The sequence below is a fragment of the Megalops cyprinoides genome, chromosome 20 (genome assembly GCF_013368585.1).
Source record: "Megalops cyprinoides isolate fMegCyp1 chromosome 20, fMegCyp1.pri, whole genome shotgun sequence".
Lineage (NCBI taxonomy): Eukaryota > Metazoa > Chordata > Actinopteri > Elopiformes > Megalopidae > Megalops > Megalops cyprinoides.
In genome coordinates this window covers 10,931,014-10,951,610 of record NC_050602.1, presented here as the reverse complement: position 1 = coordinate 10,951,610, position 20,597 = coordinate 10,931,014, and the positions used below count along the sequence as shown (strand labels likewise).

Here is a 20,597-nt window from a genome sequence, read left to right as displayed (position 1 = left end):
GAATGAGCGTATGTTTGCTTGCATATGTGCATGTGAGTGTGTGCGTGCATGTGTCAGTCTATTAGTTTGTGCAACAGTGTGTATTTGCACGGTGTCAGTATTCATCAACTCATCTCCTAATAATCTGCATCTTCTGTGCAGATCTGTGACCAGGAGTGGCACTACTATGTAATCAACGTGGAGTTTCCCCTGGTGACCCTCTATGTGGACGGCGTGACCTACGAACCCTACCTGGTGACGGATGACTGGCCCATCCACCCCTCGAAAATTGACGTCCAGCTGACAGTGGGCGCCTGCTGGCAAGGTTACTTAGGGAAACGGGGGAAGGGGGCTGTGTGGGGGTCTGTACTCCCAAAACGAGACGGTCGGTGAACAGAATACCTCGTTCTTAATGGGCTTGTTGGCACAGCACCTACCGGGGGAAAAAGGACCGCGTCACTCTCCAGCAAAGTGATTAAACAGCCCCAAACATGGAGGAGGAGAATGTATAAAACATTAAGGTTATTGACATGAGAGTAGGAACATGCTTGCATGCTGAATACCAAGAGAGCAGCTGCCTTTTTTTTACCCCAGGCTAAAATTATTCCTTTTTTTTCCCCCCTCAGTAAAGGAGGCCTGAACTGCAAAACTTCAAAAAGAACATTTGGACTGATGATTTCGGATTGTTGAAATGGGGCTAATGACCACATCAGAACAAAAGAGAAAAAAAATGCTTAACATTGCTTTTATGATGGTAATAATTATAGCAATATGTTGGATGGTGCACATATTGATGCGTCTGAATGGCGCAGCCTCTCTGTAGAGGCACTGAACTTCTTACAGTTCAGTGTCATTTGTATTCCTTTTTATCAGCCATGCTTTCTGTTCTTTTCATTTCTGTCCTTGAAACTGCGCCTGAGTGAGATTGCCTGAATGGAGGATTATAAGGCCTGAATAGAATGCGAGTTCACTGGCTACTACATCCTGCTAAAAATGGGGCTAAGCTCCACTGAGCCGACACTGATAACTTTCCAGGCTATTACAGAACCAAGATCGTGTTTCAAAGTTGTATTTTAACACCGTGTAATCAACTGCGCGGTGGCAAGCTACATCGGTTTGACCCTTATCGACGCCTTCCTATTGAAACCAGAAGCGCATCCTTTCTCCCCGGCGAAGCTCGGGAGCAATTTGTCCGTTTCCGCTATCTCCGCAAACTGCTAATTGGTATGACTCAGTGCCTTTATTGTGTGACGAGCGCGCAGAGCATTAGAGCCAAACAGAAGAGGGCAGAGAGGTGACAGGGCGTGAGCCATGAAAAGAAAGAGACGCGGCACACACAGGCGTTTATTTATACCAAACTGTGCAGGTGTCTCTCACTTTCTGCTGATCGTGCTCGCGGCGTCCGAATGTTGAGCTGAAAACATTTGTCACAAAATAATGCAGGATCGCCATCAATCAAGCTGGGGCGGACCTGTGTGGCAAAAGGTTTTTGGCGTGTCACAGGAAATGGCAACAAGAATCAATAAAAACACTGAAACTGATGCCAGGCAGCAAAGGTTATAGTATATTCACATAAATGCATAAAACTCAACCACAGCATTTACATCATGAGATGAGCGCCGGGGAGAGCCCAGCAATGGCCTAACCCTAACCTTTAACCCTAACCCCCACCTTAACCATCAACATGCATGCGCCAGGGAAATGACACTACCACCTGGGAAATGACAATGGGAATCCTTATTATAGTCCACATATAATTCATTTTCATTTCTCTGAAAGATAAAGCAGAACTTTCCCAAGCAAATTTTGAAGTGTGTCTGTCCTTGTCGCCCCTCGCACCCTTGACCCCTGGTCCAGGTGGCGAGGTGACGACGCCCCGCTTCACGCAGTATTTCCGCGGGAGTCTCTCAGGCCTGACCATCCGCCCAGGGAAGATTGAGACCCAGAAGGTGATCTCCTGCCTGCAGGCCTGCAAGGAGGGCCTGGACATCAACTCCCTGGAGAGCCTGGGCCGAGGCATCAAGGTGACTGCTCACACACACACACACACACACACACACACACACACACACACACACACACGCACACGCACACGCACATGCACACACACACACACACATACACATGGCCATGCATGCACACATGCACGCACAACAGACACACAACCACACACACAAAGATTTGTGGATAGTGAACAGTTCTCTCTGCCACCCCACCCGTAGATCTGCTTTAATAACGTCTAGTAATATATTATAGCAACAGACAACAGTAATTATTATTATTAATGCTAATAACAGGGGATTAAGAAAATGTCCTGCTCTATATGCCTGTCTCATGTGATTCATTCATTTAGTCTCTGATCCCGTTGCTAAGAAGCAACAAAGGAAAAAAGGACTATGCAGTTTCCTTTAATGATAAATTTTTCACTGTCCACCTGAACTGAGTTCACATTCATTTTGATTTTTGGTTCATTATTTTAATTGTTTGTAATAAAATACTGTAAAATGTTGCATTTTGTTCAACACTCACCACTTTTAAACGAAAGTTAGTTCTTTGATGCATGGATCCGTGAAGCTAGGATCTGTAATCAGATATTCAAAAATAATAAGGAAAAGGGTTAAGAGTCAGGCAACAGTAATTTTAATCAGTGTAACAGTCAGCTTCACCTGCTTCATGGCGCCTTTTCCACGGGGTGGTGAGCAGTAATTGATGACAGGGCTGTAAATGACACTGATGCATTCCCAACAAAATGGCTGGATGCATCGGACAGAGAAATATATACCCAGGCCAGCCCCACTGAGGTTAAGTGCAAGTTGATTACTCTGCATAAAAGTAGCGATGTGATTAGCATGGGTGTGGAGTAATTAGACAGAACAGGCTGGCTGTGGATTGCATCATAAACAGAGTGGTCGGATAAAAATGATTGATGGGAACAGTGACAGGGCCAAGAGAGAGTGTGCCGTAGCGGTGGCAGAGCCGGGACCGCAGGGCGAACGTTACCCTTTCGTTCCCTCCCCCCTCCCTCCCCACGTCTGCCACCCAGGCAACACCCAGGCCGCTCTTGGAGATTCTGGGACTCCATTTCTCCGTCAGTAATGGCAGAGTTTGCGCAGTGATGGAGTGATGAAATCAGAGCACCTTTGAAGAAACAGAGACAGGGAACAAGGAAAAAAAAGAGACCCAGCCCTTTTTACCTTCTGGAAAAAAATATCTAAAATCTTCTGTGTGTAGCGGAGCTCTATTCTGTGCCTCTGCCCTTGCAATATAAAGGGAAGTTGGGCTAAAACTTGTGGAATAACTTTGAATCCCCCTTATGCAAGTGAGAGCATTCGGTTGGACTGCAGCTTTGAACACGATGACCACAGTTTACACTGAACCTGGTGTAACTCCACTAAAGGCCATCTATATTGCACACAGAGACGATCTGTACTAAAGCTGGGGTGGACTGAGCCACTCTCCACTGCAAACCACAGAATTAGAGATGGAAATGCAGATGGAGGAGCGGGCTCCAACTGTACGTCCCTCCACTCCTTCCCCTCCCCCTTCCCTCTTTCCATTCAGTGATGCTCCGTCTCTCTTTCTGTTTCCCTCTTTGCACAGTTCCACTTCAACCCGGCCCAGTCGATCCTGGTCATGGAGGGGGATGACCTAGACAGCATCAACGTGGCCCTGACCAAGGTGTCCTACATCAACTCCCGCCAGTTCCCCACGCCCGGGATTCGCCGGCTCCGCATCTCCACCTCCGTGCAGTGAGCCTTCTGACCCGTTTAACCCGTTACTGTACTGCTGTCAGTGGTGACCGTAGTGAGACTGAAACAGGAGATGCTTTGGACTTCCTTTTATAAAGTGCTAGCAGTCCTAAACATTTTGTATTTTTTATATGTTGGGGTTTTTTTTGGTAGGAGAAATGAGCTCAACGACAGTTGATTTTCTTTTGCGTAACTGGGTCAAATGCAGTTCCATTATACGAAGTCCACTTTGTGTACTTCAGCATGAACCTTTTAATCGTAAATAATATATCATAGAGTGTAGTGTTGTACAGTTCTCCAGATCCCTTATGATCCTCTTATGATCAAAATGATTGATTATAACCTGATGTTTAATGAGTAGTACCCAAAGGCGATGCAACCACAGATGAAGTGAGAGGGTAATCAGCTGCAGATTGGCAATCCTTCCTTATATTGACAAAGTGATTAAGAATAACAGGTTCAGGACAATTAGTTTAAGTGTACATTCATTTGACGCTTACTTCAAACTCATTGCCTCCACTGAGTATCGTTATTGTTAGTAGTATTCTTATGAGTATCTTTTTTTTATATAAATGTTTCCTATTTGCTACAAGCAATAGCCTTACTGTTCTACTGCTATAAACTACCCAGGTTTAGGTAGGGTTTTCATCACGTTAATATTTAAGTATGAGATGGTCATGAATTATATTGTTTTGTATTGCTGCCCTCAAAATGCCTAGGGCCCACAATCTCTTTTGTACTGCTCCAAGCAGAGGGCTCCATTTTCCTTCAGACTTCAGTCTCCCTTTAGTCTCTCTCAGTCCATTAATCTTTTGCATGGTCCATCTAAGGACTCACAACCTCCTGGTGTAAGAGCAAACACCACAAGAACGCTTCTCTGCAAAGACTGGAGATGTTGGACTTCCACTCATGAATTTGTTTTCCCTTAGTAAACGCATTTGCATGCAATTGAAAAGCATATTCGCCAGACACCACAAACAGGCAGCGAGGACGCATATAAAAAGTATAAAATGTAAGACTCCTTGCAGAGCAGTCGTTCTCCTCACAGCATGGCCCGGTTAGCACTGGGCTCCAGTGGGGCTCCGATCAGGCGTTCCTCTGGAATGGTTTCCAAGGCTACAAATGTTGCATTGTAGTGCAGGGGGAGGTCTTTCAAAAATCGTGCTGGCTTTTCAAGCCCTCCGAGAAACAGATCGAAGGAAGGACGTGTGCACACGTGCGTATACACACATATACGCACACAAACACACGTGCACACGTGCCCACACAAAAGCTGACCGTTTCATTTACATCATAGACTAGACACGCAGCTGTTGAAGGGCATGTGAAGGAGAGTGGAGTGTTTTAATCACTCTATGAGGTCTGAGGAAAGAGCAAACAAGCAAGCCAGCCTAACTAGATATACAGGGCAATGCACAGGAGACTGGCATCAGCCTGCTAAGTTCAGGAATGAGGGCCATGGTTGCTTTCGGGGTCAGATTTGGGATTTGGGAAGCAGTTTTTTTTTTTTTTTTTTTTTTGTCATTTTGCTATAAAATCAAAACACCATACTCTGCTTTATCAGCCCATGTTATAGTAGTAAAAAAAGGCTCAATGACTGTTAGTTCATCAACAGGAGGAAGATTAGGCAGGAAGGAGTTTACAGGACACTGTGTAGCCTTGGCATTGTGTATGTACATATGTAGTTGATTTATGAGGTAGAGCATTTGATTTAGATATTTTTTTGACTACCCCTTCAAAATTGGGTCTGGATTTTTCAGTAGTCACCTGATTTGAACTGGCTGGCTGATGTGATAGATGGTTTCAATCACACCAGAAGTGACATAAAACCTTTGAGAAATATCCAGCAGTGAGAGCAGACAGTCTAGTTGGAATGAGGTGAATCAGTGATTTAGCTTGTGCACCTCTCCCTGACCGCCTCCAGAAACCTTCGGAAGGCTTTCTTTGTGTCTTTTGCACATTACAGTTAACATGGACCCTACTGTAGATGACGGGTTGAGGGAGAGAGGAGTCAGACAGATTGCTGATGAAACCCGCAGAACTGACACAGCTAACGAGACAGAGTCCAAACACGGCTCTTCGGGAAGAGATGCTTCAACCTGCCGTACTCCGCTGAGCTCCCCTGGGGAAAGTGACAGAGAGAATCGGCCAAATTGGAGCCGACGTCTCTAATCAACACCACAGCCGGCCACTGGAGCTCTGCTTGGCCCCACCCAGTTCAGGAAATCCCCCTCTCTAGAGCATTTTAGATCTACAGCATAAAACACAGAGATGGCCATACATTTTTCATGAAGCGCATCAGTAGCTGAATGAAGATGTTTGTCTTTTCCAGTGACACTGGGCTGGAATCAGCTACTCTGAGCAGGAATCGCAGTGCAGTGCATTGCACCTAGGCTAGGTCTCCTTGTTTTCCTGTCGTTATGAGTGGGCATTCAATGCATTTTTGTTTTTTCTGCTTAATATGGTAATGAGGTTCTGTCTTTGAGCTTCTGTCCAATGCATCATGGTTGTTGACAGAGACAGGAAATTTAACACAGCCAGAAATAAAATGGCAAAGTCATTTCCAGAGCATAATAATAAAATGGCAACAACCGAAGCTGAACTAGTCATGCGTTATACATTTGAGCAGTTGCTCAGACTTGAGTTGCTCATAACCATAAACATAAGCAGTTCTTAATGAGTTAAAAAGGAGAAACGATGCTTTGTTTTAATGAACCCTCTAAAAATGTAATTACAAACAACAGCAAATGGAAGCCCACTTTAGCCTAAAGAGGCTTTTCCTCGGTTAATTTTCTCCTTAGTTGGCCTGGAAGAAGTCCAAATGTTGAGCAGGGGGTAGTGCTTCTAGCTCTCTACCATAGCACCTGTTTCTTTCAGAAAAAAAAGCATTTTAATTGAGATAGTAGTGCTTAAAATTAGACCCAAACATTTAGAGAAACACTGGGAGTCACATAAGAATGCTTCTTTTCCCCTAAAGTAATGCATTACAGAAGAAAAACAATCATCTTATTATGGAGATGAGTAGTTCCCATATAAAGGCCTGTGCTGAATCCCTCCTGAGTGCTGTGGCTTTGTGTATCATGCTGTTTGGAGCAGAGAAGTGAGAATTTGCTGCTCTGATAACAGCAATCTTGTGGTAAATACACCTGCAGGTAATCAAAAGCCATCAGCCTCAAAGTGGACTCTGTGCTTCACATATTTTGTATTACTTCCATTTTCTCAGCATGAACAGCATTGAGGAATGGGAACCTGCATTCTAGATTTTGGACATTAAATCGCCGTTCCCACCCTCCCTCTGCCCCCCCCCCCCCTCCTTTTCCCTCCCTGATACGTTTCCTGTGTTGCCACGGGTGCTCAGGTGTTTCGGCGAGGACACGTGCATCTCGATCCCGGACATCGAGGCCGTGGTGATGGTCCTGCCGCCCAGCGAGCCCCGCATCACCATCGCCGGGGCGGAGCGGCTGACTCAGCCGGCCGCCGACCTGCGCAGCCCCGCAGGGCTGGCCCTGTTCCAGGACCTGCGTATCATCAGCACGGTCACCAAGAGCGATGCGGCTGCCCACAGCCCAGGTAAGGCGCCGTGGCGGGACCAAACAGCATGGGAACAGCTCCCACAGTGCAGGTTTCTGTCCAGCCAAACAATGTTCCAAACTAAACCAGAGACAAGTTTGGTGAAAGTACCATCAGCATTATCATGTAGTATCATCACTGACTGGCCATTGATTAGGTGAGTGTGTGGTCTGTCCAACCAGCTTTTGAGATTTGGGGAAGTTTGTCCCTAGAAATTCAAATACATGTAAATGATAATGGTCAAGTGAAATATTGGTCATTTTTCAGCCACTGACCCTGGGCGTCTTTGAAAGTCCTGTTATCAGTCAGGTGATTGTCTTTGGCCTTTTTGGAAAGAAAGATGGATAGCCCCCAGCTTTTGGGATGAAGATATGATTGATTAGGCCAGGGCTCCTATGCTGAGTAAGACTTCTGTCTGGCAGACAAATTGCTCCATGTAATCTCGCTTATGAGCACAAAAATGTAAATGACAAGAGTCAGAAGTGAGGAATTCTACTTTTGTGCCCTTGCACAGAAAAGTACCTGGCATTGTCCTTTACCTCAGCATGAGCTATAGCAGTGGGTTCTGGCATTTCTGGTGTGTGTCATTAGCAGGTATAGTTCATGCATGGTGGGCGACCTGAACCCTTTTTAGTCTCCTAGGCATATGGCGCAAAGGACAGATTTTGAGCCAAATGGTTGTGGAAGTCACCAGAGTATGTCCAGGTCATGGCTGGACACTGACTTCGGTCTCTGAAAATCAAATATAATTGGTTAGAGTCAGGACTGGGGCTAGGGTTGGAGTTAAGATTAGTGATGCATATGATGGTAATGCCTATGTGCTCTGTGTGTGCCTTTCTGCAGGCCACAGGCCAGGAGTCATGGAGATCCTCCATAACCTGGATTATTGTGACGTGCTGGTGATTGGAGAGGAGCTGGATCCGGAGCGTGAGAGCCTGTACGTACCTCGCACAGCCCTGCTGGGGAAACACCTGGACGCCACCAACTCCACCTCTGGCATCTCCATCTATGGTAGGCAACCACAGCAACATCTACACCAACCTCACTTACAGCATATCCGTCTACAGTAGGTAACCACACCTACATCTACACCAACCCCACCTCCAGCACATCCATCTACAGTTCATGACCTTGGCAGCATCCATAGCAACTCCACCCCCAACTCCAATCTCCATCTAAGGTAGGTAACTCTGTCTCCAGCTATTTTAGGTCCCCCTTGCATCTCTGTGTAGGTCTGCAATTACCTTTCTTTACTATAGGGCTGTCATACACAACAAATTACCACTGATTGCTTCTCAGAAAATTTTAAATACACAAAAATATGAATACAATAATAGATATGAAACGCAGTCTGGATATGCACCCACACAGTGGGAAGTAAAAACAAAAACCCACTTGAAAGCTGTAAATGTGATTTGTGTATTATCCTTCAGTAGAGAAACAGACCTACACCTCCACGAGTCTTACAGAACTGTTATTTAAGTGGGAGTGATTTTAATTTGGTGATAACAATAAGAGTGAGAGGCTTTTTCCCTACACGGTGTGCGCTGGATTGTCCTTCAGTTTCTCCGATTCACAGTGAAGGTGCCGTATTTGCTCTGCTGCGGAGGTGTGAGGATGAACGTGCTGTTTGTCACCTCGCAGGTGTGGACTCCATGTCACATTACGAGCAGGCCATCCGGCAGGTGCGGTACCGCAACTGGCGCCCGGCCAGCCTCCAGGAGCGCAAGTTCTGCGTCACCTGCTCGGAGCTCAACGGACGCTACACCAGCAACGAGTTCAACCTGGAGGTCAGTGCCTGGAAGAGGTGGGGTGGGAGGGAGAGGAAAGGTAAACTGATATCAATCAATCCCTGGAAACAGTGTTTCAATGTGTGTGCCTGCTGGTGTCATCTGTTATAAAACAGACAAAATAGCACTTCTGGAAACATTAAACCCAGGGAAGGTGTTTGGCTGGGCACAACAAGCCTTTATCAGTCAGTCCAAGGAGCTGATGCTCCTCTTGCTGTGTTGCTGGCTGATTGTCACTCTTACTTTCTCTCCCGCCCCACAGGTCAGTGTGCTCCATAGCTCAGGGGTCAGTCATATGGAGCATGTCAATCATATGGCTGTCCAGTCACAGTACATGCGGGCTGTCCATCACCCTGTTGTGGTGCACAGTCTGAACTCTGTCCACAGCTCAGGTAAGGACATTATTTGAAGCGTGTCAGATCTGTCCCCTTTAATAATCCACCTTGTCATAATTGCTTGGTCTCAGTTAATTAGCTATCCCACTTTGTTTTATTGGGGAGTTTTAATTGTATCCCGGAGGAGCAGGTTAAAAAGACAATTGAGCCATAACGACATCTGAAATGAAGGACAGTGGAAAAAAATGGGGGGCGTAATTGAAGTAAGTAAATAAATAAATGGATGAATAAGTCTCACTCTGCCCCCTGCTGGTGGAGGGGCTGACCTTCAGCCTCCCTTAAGCCATACTGTGGGTAGTTAATTACAGCTGGTTTCCACAGAGCCACACCCAAGTGCACTTGATCATGACCACTCTGTTAAGGCCATTTTTACTCATGGATAGGTGTGGATGAGGTGGGGCTGAAAGCAGGTGACTTCGGGTGCACTTAACTGCCTCATCCTGTTTGGCCAGGGCGTGGCTGCAGTACAGTGTAGCATAGTGTAAAGGAGCAGGACCAAAAGGCTGCTGGTTCGATTCCCCGCTGGGGCACTGCTGTTGTATGCACGGGCAAGGTACTTAACCCAAAATTGCCACAGTAAATATCCAGCTGTATAAATGGGTAACCTGAAATAAAATGTATGCTACGTAAGTCACTCCGGTTGTGTAAAGCGTCTGCTAAATGCCAATAATGTAGTGTAATGGCCAAGGTGTGGTTGCATTGCTGCTACATGATTGGCTTGCTTATGCAATCTTGTCATATGATAAATGAGGAGCATCGCACTAAAGCAAGCGGAGGATATGTAAAAGTACATATTGAACCTATCCAGCCAGACGGAGATATGGATCTGTGTGCGAGAGGAAGGGGAAGACCGTGCTTGTGACCATATGGGCCCAGTCTCCTCCTCGAGCTAACTGTAGCTCAGGATAATGTAATGCCAGTGTAGCCTATTCTCCCTGACAGAGCCATGTCCGCCGGGACCACTGAGCTGTCGTTGAACGTGGCTAATGGAAATGAGCCAGTACAGTACATTAAGACAGGAGCTTGGGGACTGCAACCTCTTTCGAGAATCTCCTCGTTAGTGTCACCGTCTAGAAGCAACATACTGCCGTCTCCCTATCTGAGAATAAGGCTCACTGACGTATCTGTGGTTGCTTGACTGCAGCCAGTAATAATATTTTGTTGAAATAATAATGTTTATCCCCTATATTTAAGCGAGTAGGATAACATAACACTATGTACCCCTATTATAAATCTTACCTACCCACCCCCAGGCACACCCCCTGTGGCTACTGTTGTGATTGTGATGTGCATCGCCGCCCTGGTGGTCATCGTGGTTCTGGGCATCTACCGGATCCACACAGCCCACCAGGACAGCTCCAAGAGCGAGGAGGCCGACGGCAAGGACGCAGACGTCGACTGGGACGAGTCAGCCGTCACCATCACCGTCAACCCCATGGAGGTGAGACCGAGGGGCCAGGCAGTTTGTCATGTGACCTCCGCCATGACAAAAAAAAAGGAAGGTCATTCCAACATTAAAGTGCATCTTGTTTGCTACTGCCATAATCTGTAGAGAAGTGCCATACAGATTCTTCTCTCCCAAATTGGCTTCCAATTGTCATGCAGCAGTATGGTATACTGACAGCACAGTCACTGAGTGGAATCTCAGCTAATGGAAAAGGCAGTTTGATCCGAGAGAATTAATTCAATGAGACAACATACAAAATTGGTTACTATGATCTATAGAAAAGTGTACGCATTATGAATATTAACTGATTGTGCGAATAAGCACCTTCAAAAATGAGAGTGGGAGTGAGAGAAAGAGAGAGAAGATGGGAAAGAAAACAAGAAAGGGGTTCTGTTTTAATGGATAATGGGAGGGCTGTATACTTGAAGGGGATTATTGAATTACTACTCTTGCAGACGTTATTGTTTGTAGTTATTGGTTATGTATCATGTGTCAGTGTTAATGTATGCTTTTGTCTCAAAGATGTATATTTGTCATGCTAATAAAGAATAGTGAATTGAACTGAGAGAAGAAAGAGAGAAAGATGAAAACAGAGGAGAGAGAAAAAAAGAGAGAGGAGGGAGAGGTGAGAGAGATTCAGCCTGTTTTCCTCTAGCCCCAGAGCACACAGTGACACTGCAACATTCCCTGTGCTGCAGAACATCAAGGAGTCACCGACTGCTGGCGAAGAGGCCGCCGAGGAAGAGGAGGAGGAGGAAGAGGAGGAGGAGGATGAAGAGGACGATGGGCTGGAGGATGACATCACCAGCATGGAGTCTGAAGACAGCGATGATGAAGACGTGGGAGCCCGCAGGGGGACACGGGAGGGAAAGAGCAAGGGCCGGCTGGAGTGGGACACTACGTTACCTTAGAGCCGGCGGGACGCACACACACACGCACACACACATACTCAGATGCACGTTCACAACATCTATGCCTGCCAACTCAAATTAAAGCGACCAATTCATTTGGCAGACTGCCAGGTCTCAAACATTTTGCAAACCAATCCAGTTTGCGCTCATACATTTTAGTGCAATCACTCCCTCTGCTGATTGATCTGGTGTACTGCACCACAAATTCACTGGTACCAATTGTATACAAAGGACCAGATTGAATCAACATTGATCCTTAAATTTGATGAACAATATAAATGCAAGTTTTAGTTTTCAATACAAACACATTATTTTTTTTTTTGTCATTAATGCTGGTGACTGCTGAATTCACCAAACTGTGTTTGTTTTAAGTACCACTTGCTAAACGCTTGCGTTTAATTGTGAATCAGAGTTCATGTCGATTGAATCCAGGCCTGACTGTGAGTGATTTCTTTATTCTCTGGGTCAAAAGCCAAGTGAGCTTGGGCACTTCCAAACAGATTGTCATCAGAATGCTCCCATTATTTTGCAGCAAGTTACAAGGAGAAGCGGTTTTGAGTAAACAAACAAAAAAAAAAAAAAATCCGGCAATGCACTGTAAACACTGGACATTACACCTTCTGTTTCAGATATCTTAGAAATGTAAAGACTAATCTTCAGCTTTTTGCAGTATTTTAATATCTTAAAGCTGTTATTTTTTTCTTTTTTGTTATGGTATATATTTTAATTATACTTACATGAAAAACTAGGGAAAGATGTTTAGCTCTTCAGATATGACTGACACATTGTCACTAATAGTGGTTTGTTAATGCTGGGTCGATAATGTTTATTAATGTGTTTTGTTTTTTTTTTTCAATTTGTCAATGGTTTCCTTTTCCATCCTCCTTTCTGGGACACATCACAAGGGCACCGAGGAGCTGTGCATTTTGTTGCATCATGGTTTGAGTAAGTTAACTCGAGCAGTTGGTTCCAGCCTCTCCCATTTCTGCGTATGCATATTTGCTTCTTTCAAAATGAAATCATTTATCTGTGACTGTATTTGACTTGCCACTCCCTCCTCAAGGGAGGGATTGAGGATTCATTCGCACTATGAAGAAAAAAACAGTTCAAATTCAGGTCAAATTCACCTTTTGACACCTTTGTGCTTAGTAGGGCTTTGTTCACATTCACTGTCCTGTCAGACCGGGGTTAAATTACTCCTGCTCAGTGCAAATATGAAACTCTCATTAAAACAGCTTGGTTTTTTTTTAACAGACTTGAACTGTGAATGTGTACAGTGCTGTGGTGACTGATTTGACTGAAGAGGCACAATACTGAATTGTGGGAGGCTGTGACGTAAAGAAACTAACTCCCATCATGCTTAACAACTTCATATTAAACACACGCTTAATGGAGAGAAAGATAGTAGTAGAAAGTAGTTTTCTCTTAAAACCTCATTGGAAGACGATTGTTGGTAGCAGTGGCATCTGGTCTTCATTTGACCTGGTACAACAACGAATATTCCGGTTAGCATATGCACTTCTGGTCACAGTGAGGTTGTCCTGGCTGTCATAATTTTCCTCAACAAAAATTATATCTAAGAAAGATTGTGTATATGTTTCTGGAATCAAATACAAATATGCTCCAATGCAGATCTGTGGTGAATACATTTAGTAAGAGGGTATGGAGCCTTAGACTGATGGAGTTGGAGTTCTCCATTAGACTGTATATGGACCTCCCTTTGACCAAGAGTTTAGTATGATGTTGTGATACATTTCAGCTTTTATACCTTTGTCTCTTATTGACTAAACTGCTAACTTCATTGTTTTACATAGACCCTTGAACACCATCACTAAATGTAACAGAATACTACTAATGCTAAGATTATTCAAATGGTCTGGCATTCCTTTCACTGAAGCATTCTATATTTTTAAAAGAACTTCTGTCAGAGCTCTCCTTACCCACATTCCATCAAGTGTGGCCTATTGTAGTTCAATCCTGAGATTAACTAATTACATTTACCAATGTTTTCAAACTGCAGTCTTACTGAACTCCGCCCCGCCCAATACCAGCACCACCACCACCAGGGAGAATGAGTGCTACTGTATTAGGACCTTGCCTTCTATGTTTTATACAATCATATGGTTTAACTGGAGAGTGCCATTTTGAATATGCGTACTGGTTACATGTAAAGTCCGTAGCAGTGGTTAGGTTCCCGGTTACTTTTCCTCATCGGCTTTATAAAACCTGTGCTTGTGACGTCATCATCGTGCGACACCACCAACCCCCTGTGTTCCCTCCTGTTTTATTGGATCCTTTTTCGCTCTAGTCTCCATGATGCACCACAGAAGATTAAAGAGCCATTTGAAATATCTAGCCTGTAAAAATGTGTAAAACAATTTTGTAAAATTTTCTTTGATTTGGTTTTTCTTTGTTTTCCGTTCTTTCCTCGGTGGTGACTACAGCACTTCCTGTATGTCGGCCAATAAAGACTTGTTTTAGAATCCAGCTGTGTCCATCCTTTTCTGTCTGTGAGCATCTCTCCACTGTCCCCTTCTGAAATGTTTCCAGTGTGCTACACCGCTGTCTGATAGACTGTAGGAACTGTTATACTGTCTGTACTAAACATACATGTTAGTGTTTTGGTCACAACCTGGTAACCGAGATAGCAGAAGCGAATGTATGGAATTAGAAAAATTGTGTACTTATAGGCCTAACTCATAACCATGTCCTTTACTACACTTGAGATTTTCCATCATTGTAATTTGTTTAACTGGTGTTTGTTAATGTGTAAAATCTATTTTTACATTACAATGCCATTATTAACCTCTAGTGATAAATAGGTAGTATTTTAAAGGAGAAATTGCATTCTACAGTTTTCAAAACTGACTCAGATATTGGACTGACTTGCACTGGAAAATTCTAGTAAGGAGACACTGAAGTTAGACATCTCCACAGTCTTTAGAAAAAACAGGTAACTGAAGAGTAATTATCTCACAAAATGCTGATACCAGGGTTGCTCTTTCATATATTAATAGATTTGATAGATGTGGCACTTAGATTACTGCCATTTAATACTGTTAAATACAACGATTTACAGCCTCAAAAATTACTGCTTATAATAATTAAACTCATGCAGGGTAGATTGTAACATTTTGTGGTTTTATTGACTCTGAAATGTCATGATCTGTAGTAAACTACACAATTTTTATCAATTTAAAAAGGTCAGCCAGTGCTGTGGAGGGAATGGGCCACAATCAATTATTTATGGACAGCTAGTGAAAAATAAAACTCAAAATGGAAGATGTTTAAATATGAAAGTGTTTTTAGCATTAGTTTAGCAAGCATGTTCATTAAATGTTAATGCATCGTCTTCTAATGTAAATTGTAATAAGCATGCTATTTGCACTGGGGAAAAAACTGTTGGGAATATTAACACTAACAAAAACATGTATAATTTTGATGAATCATGTAATGGTTTTTTTAATCAAGCCTTTCAGTATTATGCTTCCTTAGCCATTATAAAGAACCCTGCTTGTGGCTGTAGACACTTCCACATCGCTTTGTATGGAACAGTATCGACCACATACCTTACATTCAGCTACCCATGACCCATGGTTGTGTTAATACATAGCCAGTAGGTGGCATGAGTGAGCTAACTTGTGCTGTAAGGTGTAGGAAAGAGATGAGATATTTTTAAAATTATATTTAGCTGGAGTCTTCTATATGAACTGCACCAAAATAAACAATGAAGTCAGTCTGACTTGTGCCATAATAAATCACAGATCAAGAGTGATCATAGACAATGGCTTTTTTTTTTGCTTGACTTCACGCCACTTCACATACTGTATGATCAAAAATGTCACATCACCATCAGGATGACATCAAACAGCAGCACCAAACTGCAGCGTGCACAGTTGCGACTGAATGTGTGTGTGATTGTATGAGCCTGTTACTGTGTAAACAGAGGAATGACTGCATATAGATGACCGAATGTGTATGCGTGTGGGTGAGCACATACAATTGAGTGAACAAAGGTATTTAAGAGAGTGTCCGTATATGGGATGGAATGGGATGGGATGGAATAGTAATTTATTAATCCAAAAAAGAAATTGCTTTGCCAACAGTCAAGCATGTGGGGTAACAGACGCACACAACATAAAAAAATAGGACAATAAAAATGTAGGTACCAGGTATTCATGTAAAAATAAAAAATATTATGTATGTGTATTATGTGTGAAAAAATTATAATTAAATTAAATTATAATTAAAAATACAAATGAGTCAATATCTATGTATACATGCCTCGGAGAGCAAGTGAGTGTGAGTAAATATGTATGTATAAATGTGAGAGAGTGTATGAGTGAATATACATCTATGCCTGTGGGAGCATGTGTATGCGTGAATAAATAAGTATGTATGTATGTGAGAATGAGTGTGTGTGTGAGTAAATATGTATGCATACATGTGGGAGTGTGTCTGTGTGCTGGAGTCAGTGATCGTGAGTTCTAGGCGTGGCCGCAGCGCTCCGCAGTGTATTTAAGGCCCCTCCATGGCTGCCCCTCTCACACTGGGCCATACGCTCCACCTCCCTCCCACATCCAGTCTAATCTGTCACATCGCACCGACCTGCAGAGGACGGCGCTGTTTATGGCTGACAATTTATCAAGCCATTAACTTTTATTCTCCCTCCTGTCAGAGGCCCTGACATCACAGGCAGGCAGAAGGCAGGCGGGTGGAGGGCTCATGCACTGACTAATCACGCCACTGAACCCCCCCCCCCGCCTCCCCCGTCCAGTGCCATTATAGCGCAGGGGCCCTTCATGGCCAGCTCATGTCAATTAACGTCACCGTAAAAACCGCGCCACCGAGATGAGCCGTTGCACGTCACCACGCAACAGCACGCCGGAGGAGACATCGCAAACACTAGCGCAAACTAATCGGGGTCCCTCAGTGCAGCGCTAATTGAACCAACTGAGATTTTCATTAAAGGCACATAAAGAAAAGGAAATGCGGTTCTTTTCGTTAGGATTTCCTCTGTTTCTTCCTTTAACTGCCTTGGGCGCACAGGTTTTTTTTTTTTTACCTTGCCAGTATAGCGCCAATTGAACAGAATGTCTGCAAGCAGTGTCAAGAGGTGACCTCATAATGTCCTTTTGAACGATGACACTGACCACTGGTGTTTGAGACCTGAATGGTTCATTCTAACCCCTGTGCTCTGCATATCCGCTGATCCACGTCGGCGGATCTGTGCAGAACTTGCGCGGCATGGCTCCTTAACACATCCCTCCAACATGAACAGCGCGTCTTAATTACTAAACAGAGAGACAGACGCAGCACTGGTGATACAAGATGCCTGCAACTCCTCCGCCTCTGTCTCTCACAGAAGTCTGCAGGGAGGGCACGGGCGAGCGGGAGGGGTGGTCAGGAGGGAACAGGAGAAGACAGCACACCGTGTACAGTGCAGAGAGCGAGAGAGAGAGAGAGAGAGAGAGGTTAGCACTCACATGGAGCGTTCCTCCAGGCTGTTAGAACTAATTAACCTAATTTGAGATGCAATAAAAGAACACACTTGCCTTTTTTAAGGGTGGTGAGGTAGGGTGGGTACGCAGGGGGGGTACAGAGGAAGAAACATGTGGGTCACTGAAATATAACCCAATTCCCCCCTGCAGCGCCCCAGTAACCCACTTTCCCTCCCTGAACTGATCTCAGTCAAGCCGTGACGAAAACACAGGAAGGGGAACAGATTTTGTGACTGCAACGCAAGCAGACATCCAGTCAAAAGCCAGAGAAATGCAACAAAAACCATAAAACACGCCCGCTAGTCCTGCTGAGGTCAAAACAAGCCCCTCCCAGAATCCCTTGGGGGAAGTGCCTGCAGGCGACGTGCATGCTTGGTAATCGAAGTAAGGGAGAAAGACTGTACGTGATTGGCCCAAAACGTGCTCGAAAATCCTGTTCCTGTTCCACTCTGTAGGACAAAAACAGAGCAGCTAGACTGCAGGCCAAAGTTTTATTTTTCTACAACAAATGTGCTCACAAAATCCTTTCCCCTTCAGGCCACCTACAATGCTTACAGTGCACGCATACGTTTTTTGCAATTCTTGTACGCACAGCTCGAATTATTTTTGCTTCCTTACAAATTTACACCAGGAAATCTTCCATTCACAGCCTCCTCTTAATCTGAAGTCTCCTCAGGTCCCCCAGATCAAGCAGTTTTTTGGTGCTTCGGAGAAGGAAGGTGAGGCACATTAGTGCTGACGGTGGCCCAGCACTGATGTAGTGATATCCAGCCCACTTTAACGGCCGCCCTGTCACCTTCATGTGACAGCCCATTGTTTTCCTGTCATCCAGCTAATTCCCTCCTCTTCCCCACAACACGACCTGCCGTTTCCCGGGAAACGTGACCAGACTTCAGCAGGAACTATCTCTGTAATGCCATGTTTGAAGGGGAAAAACCCAGAAGTGACAGGTAGAGATGTTTTTCTAAAATGTGTCAAATACTCTCTTCCACGACTCAGGGCTGCGGTGCATCTTGTGACAGTTTCTATACTTACTTCGCACACAAAGGTCTATTACCATTGAGACATAAATCAGCTTGCAAATATATTTCTTGGAAGTATGTAAATGCTTTGCTTGTCCATGTAAATAATTCTGCATTATTCATCATAGACACACACACACACACACCCACACACACATACACATCTGTAACAGAGTAACCACTCTCAGGCTGAAAACTAAATCAACGCCTCATTGTGACATCTGCCAAGCAGCACACAGGCCTCACCAAGACAAGCAGAGAATGGTAAGAGTGATCACAACCTCCATACATATTTATACTGACAAGAGCAGCAGACATACAGATTGACGGAATGAGTGAACAAGTGGCTGACAGAGTGGGAGAAGTGGAAGTGAAAGACAGCTAGGGAGAGACAGAGAGGACACACAGACACAGAGAGAGATGGAGAGACAGATAAAAACTGCCTAGCTGGAGTGCTGGAGTATTCAGTTTATGAAGTCATGAATCCCTGAGTGCCTTAATTTCCAGTCACAGAGCAGAAGTACTAACTAAACCCCCACTGCACCACCAACCCCAGCAGCATGTCTGCCTGCTCCTGCCCACAGATACACCCACCGCCTGCCCGCTGTAATTAGCGCCAAACACTGCTGGTTGTTGTGTCTGATCCAATGGCCAGCACATTATCTCACTGGTCACTAATCAGACCTGCTTGCTGAATTATGATGATGATGATGGCCTTAGGAAAACTGAGGTCCATTTACCTGTGGTGAAAGGACTTGGACACTACAACTAATTCAGCACAGTCACCTAGACAGGGTTGGATGCCAGTCATGCTACAGCTATCCTGTGGCTTTTTCTATTCAGCCCCCCCACCCCCACACCAGTGTGCCAGCAAGTGTAGCAGTCAATACCCTAACAATTCCCTAACAAAAGTACGAGCGCAATATCTCCAGAATTGCGCTCGTACTTTTAAAGCCAGAAGTGCTTTAAAGGCAACCGAGGAGGGAGCAGCATCGCGGACGTCACTGTCGTTTCACGCGTGGCCCTCAGAGGGCCTGAGACAGCCAAAATCCAATTTTCTCTGCTTTAACCTTTAGAGTTCGGAAACAAGCTTTAAAAAAAAAAAATCGTAAAAAAAATAGTATTTTTTTAATCCTTCAGCCGTGAAGACAGCGAATTTCATATATGGTGACTATACAAGCTCAGAAATCTTATGACGTTACACACTGTAACGGGAGTATGCACTTAATATAAGCAAGAAGGGAGGCTTAATCACGTGAGCTTTCAATTTTAAACTACCGTCTCACGTGCTAAGCCACGTAAAATGGAGCTAACTAGTGCGGCTGACAAACAGTACGCGATGGTGAATCGGAATCCGCCCGCTCGTGGAATCCGCAGCCGCTGCATGACTGCTGCCTAGCGAGTTGAGTGCAGCTGGCTAACATGTTTGCAAGCTACAGACAAAACATCATTAGCTATTTTCCCCATTGTGGCGAGCGAGGAGGACGCGTTTGTTGACTTTAGCGATAAGGTTGCTTCTTCCAGTCGCAGCCATACTTGTTGGCTGCTGGGGGATGCCACTGCGGCAAAAGACAAATCGCCCTTTTCACGTGTTTCGGAGATGATTTGGTTTTGGAGTACTGCTTTTCTGATTACACCTGAGGAGCGAGATATAGAATAACAGACACAATGAGACGGCAACGACACTGTACCTGCATCACAATTCAGTGACCTTGTGTTGCTGGGCAACCATGTTAGAGGGCACTGCATCATTCGTTTGAATTCATTTTTTTTTTTTTATTCACGTTTAAAAGATGCCTAGGGCAGCATAGTCCATACAGTACATTCCGGAACCTGTCATGACGTGATGTCCAATCACTCAGAGCTGAGCAGGCAGACAGATCTAAGACATTAGAAATAGTAATAGTAATAATAATAATTATAATAATGAAAAAAGCAGCATCTTGCAAAAACGGGGACAGAGGTGGTCATCTCCAGCACATGTGTACTGACCTCCATGTGTACCCCACTGAATTAAAAAAGTCGCTCTCTAGACTGATAAATAAACACAGTATAATTATAAATCACCACCAGTCTCAAAATAATCAGAACCATAATTCACACATATTTAAATAGGGATTTTTAAAAAAGAAAGTCAAAAGTAAAAGTGTCTCAACCTTTGGAGAAGAACCTCCTCTTCTGTTAAATTTCACAACAAAAAGAAGAAAAAGAATTCAGGTAAAACAGGAAGTCC

At 44.4% G+C, this 20,597-nt stretch overlaps 1 protein-coding gene across 1 annotated transcript in view; it reads left to right on the top strand.

Moving 5' to 3' along the window:
• The window catches only part of LOC118795954 (calsyntenin-2-like), a 132,153-nt gene extending 119,728 nt beyond the window's left edge, over positions 1 to 12,425 (top strand). Inside the window, exons 9-17 of the mRNA XM_036554777.1 lie at positions 142 to 304; positions 1,837 to 2,003; positions 3,580 to 3,728; positions 7,087 to 7,298; positions 8,142 to 8,309; positions 8,943 to 9,088; positions 9,351 to 9,480; positions 10,737 to 10,924; positions 11,629 to 12,425. Of these exons, the coding sequence (XP_036410670.1) occupies positions 142 to 304; positions 1,837 to 2,003; positions 3,580 to 3,728; positions 7,087 to 7,298; positions 8,142 to 8,309; positions 8,943 to 9,088; positions 9,351 to 9,480; positions 10,737 to 10,924; positions 11,629 to 11,841 (1,536 nt within the window). The 3' untranslated portion in view covers positions 11,842 to 12,425. The remainder of the gene's footprint in view (positions 1 to 141; positions 305 to 1,836; positions 2,004 to 3,579; positions 3,729 to 7,086; positions 7,299 to 8,141; positions 8,310 to 8,942; positions 9,089 to 9,350; positions 9,481 to 10,736; positions 10,925 to 11,628) is intronic.
• The last annotated feature ends 8,172 nt before the right edge of the window (positions 12,426 to 20,597 follow it).